The 13,653-nt window shown below is 38.2% G+C and overlaps 1 protein-coding gene across 11 annotated transcripts in view; it reads left to right on the top strand.

Annotated features, from left to right (window-relative positions):
- The window catches only part of PANK1 (pantothenate kinase 1), a 48,820-nt gene extending 38,746 nt beyond the window's left edge, over positions 1–10,074 (top strand). For 9 of the 11 annotated variants that reach the window (XM_069796590.1, XM_069796592.1, XM_069796588.1 and 6 more), the window contains 4 exons: positions 2,273–2,449; positions 2,853–2,976; positions 7,762–7,887; positions 8,536–10,074. In XM_069796590.1, the coding sequence (XP_069652691.1) occupies positions 2,273–2,449; positions 2,853–2,976; positions 7,762–7,887; positions 8,536–8,595 (487 nt within the window). In that variant the 3' untranslated portion in view covers positions 8,596–10,074. The remainder of the gene's footprint in view (positions 1–2,272; positions 2,450–2,852; positions 2,977–7,761; positions 7,888–8,535) is intronic. The other 2 variants (XM_069796584.1, XM_069796593.1) reach the window with 1 other exon arrangement.
- The last annotated feature ends 3,579 nt before the right edge of the window (positions 10,075–13,653 follow it).

Genomic DNA, 13,653 nt, shown 5'->3' with positions numbered 1-13,653 from the left:
TTCTATGTTCTTTTAATTCTATTTTATTTTCTCCTTAATAATTGAACAGATAGAACCAGACAGCGTGACTAGTAGGTGCAGCCCCAAACTGTGCTTGTCTTGCCATTTCTTTTAAAAGCCCACCAGTAGCAAGGCTGGAAATATCCTAGGATTTCTTCAGAGACAGTATCTACATCAGGGAAATCATTGATCCATTCAACTTTAGAGTTGCCTTAGTCTCTTCTTGGTGTTCTTACTTGCTTCCTGTCTCTTGCTGTGAATTACCAAAATAAAGCTGTTCTAGTAAATGAATCTTCTCTCCCCTGCTTTGATCCCCCAGAACAGTCAGAGCAGTGAAATAAAAACGCTTGGGCTAAACAAAAAGCTCTTGCTTAGTAGTTAGGATGTGTCCAGGATATAGGAAAACTTTGTAGAATTACTTGCTACGACTGGATTTTGGCAGAGGAATCTCACTGGATATCTTGTTTCCTTACTGATTGCGCTAGTCTTTGGACCATGCTGGTAAATTAAGGAATGCCAGTGTGTAAAAACTAGAATCTGATTGTCTGTGTTCTTATTTTGTCCTCAGTGTGATTTCGGCCTGGGTCATCCAGTGCTCTCTGAAATGATTTGTAGGGTATAGCTGGGTTGAAATGATCTCTGGCCCATGTTCAGTAAGAGATTTAGATGCAAGTGCTCTGTTTAGGAATTCAGGAGTTCAGTAGTGTAGATGCAGAATTTTGTTCTCAAGACCAAAAAAACACCCTAAGGCACATTTAAGTTTACTCTGTAAATGTGGCAACAGTGCTTATTTATAGGAAACCACTTTAGTTACAAATGTGTCCATCCAGACTAGTAGTAAAAGTACTAATAAATCTGTCCCACTTTTTCCTCTTACATGCAAACTAAATTGGGATCCTTCATTTTTAGTAATACTGTAACCTTAAACCCAAACAAACCACCAAAACAGAAACCTAAAAAAAATCTGTTTCCAAAACAACAACCAAAGAAGCTTTTTGGTTTTGCTATAGTCCCTTCCAAAGCTGCATTCTGTTCTTCAGCGCATGGTACATATTAATAAAGTTTCTCCTGTATACTGCACATGACTGCATATGTGTCTTCTGTTGCCTTGTCTAGGGCCTATCTTTGCCGCAAGGGTAGCCATGAGCCATTTGTCTGTATACAATACAGATGACACAAGTTGAATGGAAGAGGTATTGGTTTTCTTGTAATTCTGGTTGTTTTTCAAGCATAGCTCTTGATACCTGTAGATGTGCTTCTGATCATCCTCTCCACTATGAAAGGAAAAACATGACTTGCAGTGGGTTGCTGACTTGTTGTAGATGATGAAATCAATACTGTCTTGTGGCTGGTGTGCAGGGAGGGCTTGCTACTGTTCAGATACTGAATATATTGTAGTGCTACTAGATGTGTTCTGAAAAACTTGCCTGATAATCTGAAAGCACTGATTGAATGGTGTTCCTGTGTGACCTCCTGTGCTTCTTTGTGAAGTGCAAGTGTGGTGTCTCACCGATCCTCTTGTTTACAGTGCCTCCAGTCAGTGTGAGTGCAATCAGTGCAAATAAGCTAACTTTCTCAAGGGTTAAGAAAGAATGAGGAAGGACGTAGAGGTTAGTAAGTTGAAGTTCATGTCTGTTAAGACTGAAGAGTCTAAAGTAAATTTTAATGAGATGAGTTAGCAACCTGTTATGCACAATCAAATACTCCCTGCTAAATTTATGTAGTCAGTAAATATTGTACTTGAACCTGTGCAAGATATTAAAGTGACTGCTCCTTGCTCAGAGCTCTTTGGAGGGCTGAGACATTCAGGGCTTTCTTTGAACGGGAACCAACCAGACTGCTTCCTGCCACTGGCTAGGGGGGCAGGATCTGTCTTGGATGCCTGCCCCTGCAGGGATTTTTAGCTTTGATCGCTGTTTATTCTTTCATCACTGACTTAAGTGATCTGTTGGCTAATTATTCTTGCACAAGAAAAATTTGCTAGAGTGCTACAAATAGCAAACTGGCATCTGCATTGTTGGATTGGACCTTGTTCTCAGCTAACCCTTTAGCATCGTTTCTCCTATTTAAATGTTAAGGACTTAAGAGTAGTTCAGTTAAAATCACACTGGATGACATTTGTGTTAAATAGAAACTCAATTTAGGGTGTCTTCACAAGGGAGCAGTTGCAAGATGCAGTTGGTAGCTGTGTAGACCATGTTGAAAACACAAGTCAAGAGCTGTGGTAAAAGCTGGTTCAAGGTGCTGGTCTGAAGGAACTGTGCTTTTCTAGTCTTGGAGGAGGAACGTTCCTGGGCCTGTGCTGCCTACTGACTGGCTGCGAGACGTTTGAAGAAGCACTAGAAATGGCTGCGAAAGGAGACAGCACTAATGTGGATAAGCTGGTGAAAGATATTTACGGAGGAGACTATGAGCGGTTTGGCCTTCAAGGGTCTGCTGTAGCCTCAAGGTACATGTTAATTGAGCTGGTTTTAAGGAGTTCTTTGGGAAACTTACTGTGCATGCTGAACTGAGTGCATAATCCCTGGACTATGCACTATGTACATGTGGAAATGTCACTCTGAATGTATCATGTGGTTTGTCCTTAGATCTCTCACTTAACTTGCTTTTTTTTTTTAAACAGGTATAAGCAATGCTTGATGTAGTTTGCTTCCATTTAAATTACAGTTATTTTAGAAGAAGTGTCTTTGCTTATTGGTCTGCCTTTCTAATGAGATCCCTTTTCACATTTCAAATCTGTCTCAAATCAATGGATATCAAATCCAAGCAAAACTTATTAAATGGTATAATTTCTAAGGGCTTTTAGCATTCCTAAATAACTCATATTAAAAGGAATAATCTTCCTCACACAGCTTTGGTCATATGATGAGTAAAGAAAAGAGAGATTCCATCAGTAAAGAGGACTTGGCCAGAGCTACTTTGGTCACCATCACCAACAACATAGGTTCTATTGCTCGCATGTGTGCATTGAACGAGGTAAGATAGCATATTTACTATGAGCTTAAAACCTTTAGAAACAACATAGTAAGATTATCAGAATACAAAAGTGTAAATTGCTGGTATAGTAGGTGTGTAACTGACCCTGGTAAATATGCATATATTTAATGTGGTGTCCTAACTCTTGTGATTTGTGTTATGTGTGCTTTGATGCAAAGTATAAGGTACTTTGAGCTTCAAAGGTAGGTAAGAAGGGAGAAGAGCTGACTGTAAAGATCTCCTTGAACTATTGATGCCTAGAGCTGTTCAGTTGCTCTCAAGCTGTAATACATAGATATTAGCACCTTTGTAATCCAAATTAATACTCTCAATTACCTTGTGGTTATTAATAGATCTTACTATACTATGACAGATTATTTTTTTAATAGTATTTTGTTTGGCTTGTTTCCATAGTATGATGGGTTTGAATTGCATATTGGGTTAAATGCTTTGATAGATATAAGATCCCTTGCATTGGATCAGAAAGAAGAAAAATATAGTACCTTATCCTGCTTCAAACCTATCAGCTGCTTGTTACATTGTTTTCTTTAGGCATGATAACTATGGATGGATTGTTCCATTCAAACACCTTTCCAGGTTCCAGCAGTTTAAAAATAAATAAGTAAATAAATAAAAAACCCAAACCCAAACATTTAGGCACTTGTTTTGAGCTGCAAATTGCACCCTTTACTATTAAGTGGTAACTAATCTTTTATCTGCTCTCAATGAATTTATCTAATTTTTTTTTAATACATAGATGTTTTTAGCTCCACAGCATTCTGTGGTTAGAAGGAAGTGCTCCTTTTTTATTTTTTTAATCAACAACACACCCACACAGCCCACAAAAATCCCAACAAAATACCCCAAACCCAAAAAACTCACCAAATTGCCATCTGATTCCTTTATTGGATCCTATCTAGCTTTTTGCTTTATGAGAAATAGCAAATAATTCATCACTAGTGCTTTTGGTGGGTTTTGGTTTGGGTTTTAAAAAACCTTTATGACATCTCCCTCTTGGTCTTTCCAAGACAGAATGTCCTAATACTTAATCTCCTCTCCTACGGAAGACACTCTGTGTCTCTTTTCCACTGTTTCATTTTGTCTTATCTCTTTATGATTCTAATTTTGAGATTGAACGGTCAGATCTTCATGCAGTATTGCGAGTGTGGTTGCACAATGAATTTATGTGATGGCATATTGATAAATTTTGTGTTCTGAGTTCCTTTACTAATAGTTCCCAATATTTTATTTTTATGAACATGGGGCTCATATTTTTAAGAAACCATGCACAGTTCCTCCACAGTCTTTCTTGAGTGGTGGTGGCTAATTTGGGGCCTATCATTGTGTCTGAATACTGAAGTCTGTCTGTCTCTTCCCCCTTCCATTTGTGTCATTTCACTTTTTTAATTTAAACTTCATCTGCCATTTTATTTGTGAGTTGCTGGGTGTAAGTCTCTTCAGGATTGTTATGCTGTTCATTTTTTATTCTGACTCTCCTGGATAACTTTGTATGCCAATATATGTTATGTTTGTTGCTGATATCCCTCTCTAGAGCACTTTGAAAATACGTTGAACAGCACAAGTCTTAGTGTATGCCCCTATCAAATGCCACTGATAACCTCCCTTCATCGTGAAAAGTGGCTACAGACTTTTTTTTTTGGCAATTTGACTCTCTCAGTCAGGATGATTCTCTTTCAGTGTTCTCTCTGCTTTCAGCTTCTTTACAGTGTTGCCTTGTGGCATGGAGTTCAAGCAGCATTGTACAGGGCTATCAAAGCATGGAGAGTTGCAGCAGGGAACCACATGCGATGCATTCAGAGGAGGAAATAGGCTACTAATGAAACTAATGCTTCTGAGTCGTTGTGAAAAAGTTCCTAACATCTTTATTTTGTGGGCAAGCTTACTTTAAAAACTGGACGTGATCCCAGAATTTTGTGGAGGAATGTGGATTGATGTGTAAAGTATTCTTCATTTCACAGACAATGTCAAAGTAGAATTTCTCCAACACTTGAACTAAATTATTTTGTAGCTTTTTAGAGAATGAAGACTTCATTTAGTAGCTTTACATACTATTAAAAAAAAAAATCAAACATGATATATCATTGCAAGTAAACTCATCTCCAGATAGCTTGCTCTCAGGGGAAAAAAGTAATGCTGTCGTTCTGCTAAATAATCTAGACACCTAAATTGCCTTTGGGAGATAGGGCTCTGACTCACCAAGTTTGATGAATGAAATGCCTAAATAAGAGCTTAAAAAACAGTTGAATATGATATATTCTTTTGTGGAGTTTGTGTGTATTAGGTTAGGGTTATGGTGAAGCTCACTTTTAGGTTCTTTGACAAAATCAATTTATGCCCTGAAGCATGAGTTTTGATAAGTGGGGTTTTCTTGGGTTTTTTTCAATGATTGCAGCTTTAATATTGTGTTGAAAATGACTTGCATATGTGCAGGAAAAAATGAGGCTGGGGAATAAATGAAATATTCTGTCTGCAGAACTTCAAAGTGAAGTTTGCTTGCACAAAGTTGGCAGTGGGGTAGAAAAATTCCATAGTCTGGAACCATTTGGCTACACATCATTTGAAACAGTCTGTCCTAGGCACAGCAGAACTGCATAAAGGAAACCAGTCTCTGTGGTTTATACTTTTCTTACTAGCAGAACATGTAAGTTGCATCTGAATGAGGCTTCTTGCAAAAATATATGCAGGCTTTTTTATTGCATCTTTGATATTGATTCCCCTATTCAATTATATTGGCAAATATGTGTATATACTATATTGAAGCTATACTATAGCTTTCTACTGCAGGATAGTTGAACAATTTAGCAAGACCCCACAGAGTGAAAGAGTGCATGTCTTTTCCAGGATGTTGTAATTTGGTTAGCTTAAGTAAGCATTTCATCACCATTCCTTCATTGGTTTAAGACTTCTGTCTTTCAGCTTTGAATATTTCAGCAGTGAACAATTTAAAAGTAAATTAGCAAGACTCTCTTAAGAGGTAAAAGTAGTATTTCTTCATTGTCTGACTCCTGAAAACTGCTAAAGCTGTTTTTAGTTCGGTTCAAAAAATCTAGGAAACTTTACATCTTTAACATAATTTTTAACCTTGTCAAGTCAAGGAATGTTGGAAAATAAAATTGATATGAAATTTGCATGTTATATACACTCTGCTATTCTAGTAGATACGACTAGTATTTTTAGATTTAAAATTTTCAGTAATTTTCATACTTGGTGTTAGGTACTGCTTGCTTGAATTTCTGGTAACAGTAGCTTCGTGTGTATATTCAGAAAAAATAATGTCATGAAGATGAAATTCAAATGTAGATTCTAATCAATTTGATGGTATTGCAGTACAGGAAATTAGTTACATGTTTGTCCATCCTTTGTCAGAAATTACTTCAGAGACAAAACTGCCTTGTCAGAGGATGCAAAGTGCTCTTGCCCATGTTTAATAGCAGCCTTTTGAAATTTGAGAAGTTCTTATTTTCAGCCACATAAGTTCCTAGGAATGAGTATGAATGCATGCTGATGTGACTGCAGAGTGTAAGGTTATAGATGACTATGAACCTGAATTGTTTAAATAAAGTTTGTCTTGATGTGTTTGGTTTGAGGACAGTCAGACATGTAACTCAGTCATCAGAGACTGGATAAATGAATTATTGCGTCTGCGTATCAGCACTCTCCAGTACTGAGTATTCATGTGAGGATGTTCTCTGTGGTATGTCATATGCATGGTACTGGACATGACAAAACTGCGGTCTGTAGCAAAGTAATTGCTGCAGAACCAAGTGTTGGGCTTTATAGAGCTGTATGTATCTAGTAGAGTTAATACTTGGTAATTCTAGCCTCTATGCAGATTTTTGCTGGTACTTTTCAGCAGAGAACTCTTGAAGATACATTTCTAGGGCTCCTTCAAGGCTCCTGTAAAAGCTTATGTCTCCAGGATCTGGCCTCCTACTGAATCTTCTAGACCAATTCTAGTGTATGGTGAACATCATATGGTACACCAATTCAAAATGCAGGTGCATTTTTGTGCATAACGGGCAAAACTGGGCTTGGTAAGATAGTTATGGGCATTGTTTAAGCACCAGAACTGTTGCTTACATGCACTGATGTGCACACAAGTAAGGATAGTGTGTGGCTTTCTCACTGACAGCATAGGGCTGATTGTTCAAAAATCTTAAGCTTCTGTGTGAACACTGAGTTCAAGTGAGCTTTGAAACAAAGGAATGCAGTACATGTTAAGTATCATCTTGGCCATGTTTTGCTTGCTGCTTGAAAATGGAACCACAGTCCAGATAATGGGAAGAAGCATCTTGCATTATCTATTTCTACCATAATTCTTCTCAGATACCCTTCAGAGGTTCTCCATCTGGACTGAATAATCATAGTGATCTCTGTGAAGTTGCTTCATTTAATAAGCAGGGGGAAAAGATGTCTTCAGTGCTGCCATGTCATATACAATTAAAAAAAAACAAAAACCAAAACACACATAATCCTGTTCATGTTGGGAAGGTCCTGGACTTTTAAGCAAATAGTCACCATCTGTGACATCAGCCTCTCACTTTCTTTGGAATAAAACTTCTTTTTTTCTTTTTTTTTTTTCCTTGCAACATCTCTACTTAGCAGTCAGTAACTGCAATTATTTTCTTGACTCTTGAGTCTGGAGAATGTAACTGTAACCCAAAATTCCCACTTAACTTCATAGTGGAGGCAGAAGTGCATGTTGAATGGGGCAAATAATGTAGCTGAATATAATTTTTGCTGGTCTGCTTTTTGATTTTACAGAACATCGACAAGGTGGTATTTGTTGGCAACTTTCTCAGAATTAATATGATTTCTATGAAGGTGCTAGCATATGCTATGGATTATTGGTCCAAGGGACAGCTGAAAGCTCTGTTTTTGGAACATGAGGTAAGGAAATACATGTTGAACTTACTTTTATTTGTAAGTATAAAAATCTTGTGGTTCTTGACTTGGTGAAGCTAAAAGGGAGAATTTCAATGCCATTGCTTTGAAGTGAATGCACAAATGAAGTTCTGCATAAACATGATTTCATTACAAATTCATTTGAGAATACCCATTGTTAACTTCCTGACTTGATCACTGATCTTGGGGTATTTGTTGCTAAACATTGCACATCTCTTGTTTTTGCTTTCTGACCTTAGTACCAACAATGTTCATTTGCGTGGTCTGGTATATAAACCTCAACTAGAATTAATTTTTGTAAGCATAATTTTGAGGTGACTGTCAGATGGATGTGTTCATAATGGAAACTGCCCTGCCTCAATACAGCATCATTATAGTGGTTCTGTAATTTCTTCTCTTCTGACAATTTTGAGAACTGTGTAAGACTTCTCCTGGTATAAGGCCCTTTCTTGGACCTAAACAAGATCATATTAAATCATAATTCAGATACAGCAAATACTTGGCACAGCAGGGCTGATCTTATAAGAAAGGTCTTTTAATTGCCTTAACAGAACCAAAGACTTTACGTGTTCATGCTTGTCTTATTTTGGAATTTGATTGTTTGGGTTTTTTTTGCTTTTGACTTGTTTAAAGGGTTATTTTGGAGCTGTTGGGGCTCTTTTAGAATTGCTTAAAATGACAGATGATCAGTGATGAAGCTGTCTGAAGAGATTCCTACTGCAGATGCTGCTGGATAAGAGTGAGAGCCACTACAAGGATGGAAATGAAGCCATTATGGTAGTATTACCTGCTGGATTTGTAAATAACTTAAAATCCTTTTAGCTGATCTTTAACTTCTGGGTTTTGAGCTTATACTTCAGAATTCATACTGGGAATAACAAAAGATTTTTTTTTCTGTACACTGTATTTTTTAGGGGAAAAATGTGCAAAGTGGCCAAACATACAGATTTTATGGATTTATTTTAAAAAGTGGATACTGTTTAATGTAGGACCTGTGATATGAGGCATCTGCTTTTCTTCTGGGGTTTACTGATTAGTGTGGTAATTTTAACTTCATTTAGTAATCACTCTAGGAGATTTTTTATCTTATTTTCATGACGTTTCATGATTTGTTCTTGGTTTCAAATGAAACTACAAAGCTGATGCATTTTACTGTGAAAACTAGTCATTGATTTTTTGCCTTTCCTTTCCTCATTAGATGAGACACTTTATTTAACGTCCCCCTGCCCCCCCCAAAAAAACCCCAACTTTACAAGCTTTCTGTGACTACATGGGTTTCTTGGCAAGGCTGCGAGAAAACTTGGCGAGGGCAGGGGGTTTAAGATTGTAATTTTTCAGTGGTCATGACTTGCAACAGGAACAGACTGCTAACTGGTTTTGCAGGACTAATTCTCCTCTATATTAAAAATTTTAAACAAGATGTGAACTAAAATTTTAATTACTGGTTTGACACTAAAATGAAATCCTGTTTCTGTTGAAAATATCTGATCTATATGAAGAGTTCTGTAGTACAGATGTTATTTATATGGTACATACTTGGCATTAGATGACAAAGGGAGGAGATTTGTTTTCACTTATTTGAAGACTTTTCTGTAGTCTGCAATTTTTAACTTAATCTTAATTGAAAACAACTGATAACTGCATTATTTCAAAGCCCAGTTTCTAAAATTAAAAAAATATCAACTAATGTATTTTCTGGTTTTAAGCGAAATGTTAACTTTCCCTCCAGGACACTAAGGTTTGAATGTTTATTCAAATACAGTATTTTCTACCTTTTTTTTGATTTGTGGACCTTTCCAGATTCTTTTTTTTTTCCTCAGTTGAATTGAGACCCCTTTGAAATGTATGTACTTAGGTTGCTGCATAGCATGTATAAACTTGCTTTTCTTAGACACCATGAGGGCTCACAAATCAGAGGCTGAAAACCAGTCCATAAATTTTGTCTTGCAAAACTGTATGTGATGTCACATAATGTAAAGGGCTTATCAGGGGGACAGTATAAAATTCAGACATATGTATTATCCAATATATTTTTGGAAGGGGGTTTATTTCACTTTTTTATTAGTCATTAATTTCCATATCTCCCAAATGTTGAAATAAATTCATATTAACTGAAGTGTTAACTTGTCTGATGGAAATAAAGACCACTACTGTTTTGACAGTTTTAATGTATCTGTGGAGTTAATTTTGTAAAATCAATTATATGAAATACATAGCACTGTTTTGAGACACTTGACTAGTTATTTCATAGAATCATTTAGGTTGGAAAAGACCTTTAAGATCATTGAGTCCAACCATCAAGCATGCCCACTAAACCATGTCCTGAAGTGCCTTGTCTATGCACTTTTTGAATACCTCCAGGGATGGTGACTCAACCACTTCCCTGGGCAGCCTGTTCCAATGCCTGACAACCCTTTCAGTAAAGAAATTTTTCCTAATGTCCAACCTAAACCTCCCCTGGTGCAACTTGAGGCCATTTCCTCTCGTCCTACCTCCAGCCACCTGACAGAAGAGACCAGCACCCACCTCACTACAACCTCCTTTCAGGTAGTTGTAGAGAGCAATAAGGTCTCCCCTCAGCCTCCTTTTCTCCAGGCTAAACAACCCCCGTTCCCTCAGCCGCTCCTCATAAGACTTGTGCTCCAGGCCCCTCACCAGCTTTGTTGCCCTTCTCTGGACACGCTCCAGCACCTCACATGTCTTTCCTGTAGTGAGGGGCCCAAAACTGAACACAGTACTCAAGGTGCGGCCTCACCAGTGCCAAATACAGGGGCACGATCACCTCCCTGCTCCTGCTGGCCACGCTATTTCTGATGCAGGCCAGGATGCCGTTGGCCTTCGTGGCCACCTGGGCACTCTGCTGGCTCATGTTCAGCCGGCTGTCAACCAGCACCCCCAGGTCTTTCTCTGCCGGGCAGCTTTCCAGCCACTCTTCCCCAAGCCCGTAGCGCTGCATGGGGTTGTTGTGACCCAAGTGCAGGACCCGGCACTTGACCTTGTTGAACCTCATACAGTTGGCCTCAGCCCATGGATCCAGCCTGCCCAGATCCCTCTGTAGATCCTTCCTACCCTCGAGCAGATCAACCCTGCCTCCCAACTTGGTGTCATCCACAAACTTGCTGAGGGTGCACTCGATCCCCTCATCCAGGTCATTGATAAAGACATTTAACAGAACTGGCCCCAGTACTGAGCTCTGGGGAACACCACTTGTGACCTGCCGCCAACTGGGTTTAACTCCATTCATGACAACCCTCTGGGCTCGTCCATCCAGCCAGTTTTTCACCCAGCGAAGAGTACACTTGTCCAAGCCATGAGCCGCCAGCTTCTCAAGGCGTATGCCATGAGAGACAGCGTCAAAGGCCTTGTTGAAGTCCAGGTAGACAACATCCACAGCCTTCCCCTCATCCACTGGGCGGGTCACCTGGTCATATCATTTCCATGATAATTCTTTGGTTCTTGACTTTTTTACTCTTTGTTACATTGCTTGGTCTTTGAAGTTTTTTGCCTGCTTGAAGTTGACTTTTTCATAGACTGTAAACAACAACATGAGACAATTGGAATGTAGTTGATATTTCATGTAATATCAAGCTCGAGATAAATGAGGATATTTCTGCTCAGTGCCTCTAATTGTTCATGAACAAAATGGAACTTTCATTAAGGTTATTTGCTAAGTTTTGCCTGCAACTAAAGATTGGTTCGTATGTTGTTGTTTTTTTAAGAACACTTCAGTATGTTAAGAGGTATCTGCACTTCTTATGTTAAACAGTAGAGGGAAGCATAACATCGACACTATTAATGTGTTTTGCTAAAGCGGTGGAGCTCGGGGCAATTTGTGGGCTTGGTTTGTTTCAGAGAAAGATTCCATCTTTTTCTCCCTGGTCAATTTTTGAAGGGAATTTGATATGGGAATATCTATCACTTAGGTGTTCTTGCATTCTAAGTATTTATAGTTATGTGAAGAAAGAATATAATGTTAAGTAAACAAATATGAAATAGTACTTCTTTTAATATTAAAATCCTCTAGTCCTCAAAAAAAAAAAAAAAAAAACAAACAAACAAAAAACCCCTAGCAAGTCATTCAGGGGAAAAAAAAATAATATATATATATATATATATATATATGGACTATGCAAGACACACAAATTGAAGCTGTGTGGTTGAAGAAGGAAAGCACAATTCTGGTAGCCCTAATGTTAGCGGTAAGATTCCAGGGATTGCCAGGTAAGTTGATCACAGCAGTTCTAAGAGAAGCCCAAAATAAAATTTTAACTTCAAAATGCTGTTTTGAAATTTAAAATGATTAATAGGTAAGTTGCTGTAGTTAAGTCTGGAAAAAAAATACTCTGAAGTGTGTACTATGCAAATGAGTACATTTGGTTGGGAAAAATATTAGCAAACTAAATTAATAGGATAGAGAGTTATGAGAAGTCACAAAGTAGGAGAAATTGGTGTAAGAGGAAAATGGTGTTGTAAGTTAAATTTTCCTTTCCTGGGGGAGAAAAGCCTACTGCAAAAGTATTTCTTCGTTATATTGAAATCTATGTTTTACTTTTTTTTTTTTTTTTTTTCCTCTCCTTCCCCACCAGCACCATCCTATGAATCTGGTAGTACTGTAATTTGCTTCTTTACCTTTAGGCTTTGCCTGCCTTCACTAGTCCCAACTTTTCTTCCCATTACCTCCTTCATAATTAAGGTAACGGACAAATGATAGTGTGATTGATTTCTAGCACAGTTCCAATATTTTTGCTATAAGGGAGCACTTTGGGGCTGTTCTAAGAGCATCACTGTTGTCTTGAATTTTTCTAATTGTGTTTTGTATCCAGTTGCTGTCTACAGTCAACTGGTGGGAGGGTTCTTTTCCCCACTTCATCATCCAGAGGTATCTAAAGAGTCTGAAAACAGTCTTACTCGACTACATAGATGAACGTCTACTATAACTGGTGCAAGCTGGAAATTTGAACAAGCAGAGCTCTGTTGCGCCACTATGGCAGAGTTGTATTGAGAACCTAGAAATACCCAGATCCTTGGATCTTTTTGTTTTGGGAATGGTGATGGTGAAGGAGCAGACTTCCCTAAGAAAGATCAGTGAGTTTGCAGATTTAGTATGTGTTCAAAACACTTGTTTCTGTATAAATTGATGAGAACTCTTTAACAAGCTAGCTTCTCTTTCTGAAACATGTTAAGGTAATTATTAAGGTAAGTTGGAGCAGAATGAGTGGGATTCCTTGCCTTCAATTGTGATGGTTTGTGCCAAGGTCTGCTTCTTTTGGACTCGAACATTTGTTCTTGTTGAAACACATTCTACTCTCCTCATTCTCTCTCTGCTGCTGAGAAACCCAATTTTTAATGGTTTTGACAAAAAGTCTACATCCCGTAGGAAGAAGGGTCTATGTTTTAAAGCTAAGTTTTTGGCCTAAGTTATTGGGGACAAGTTGCTGATGCTGGCTGGAGAGTGAGAGCTGACTACAATAGAGTATTTACTTGATCAGATTTGATAGAGACGACTAGCGTGGGGTGCAGGGGGGCAGTACAAGAGTCTGACTTCTAGGACAAGTGGGGTGTTTGCAGTGCATTCCAACCTCAGCAAAGCTGTCCTGGTGTTTCACTGTTATCAGTGCTTATGTTCCCATTTGACTGTCATAAGATACTTGCAAGTGATTTTTGGCAGGACACAGCAGAATTTTAGAAATGAGAAAACCATATGGGGTTGAACTGGTGACAAAATAAACATACATGATTGTTTCCAGTCGG

This window comes from Haliaeetus albicilla, chromosome 11 (assembly GCF_947461875.1).
Source record: "Haliaeetus albicilla chromosome 11, bHalAlb1.1, whole genome shotgun sequence".
In the NCBI taxonomy this organism is placed as follows: Eukaryota; Metazoa; Chordata; class Aves; order Accipitriformes; family Accipitridae; genus Haliaeetus; species Haliaeetus albicilla.
Note: the sequence above shows the minus strand (reverse complement) of the source record. Positions and strands in the feature narration are given on the sequence as shown.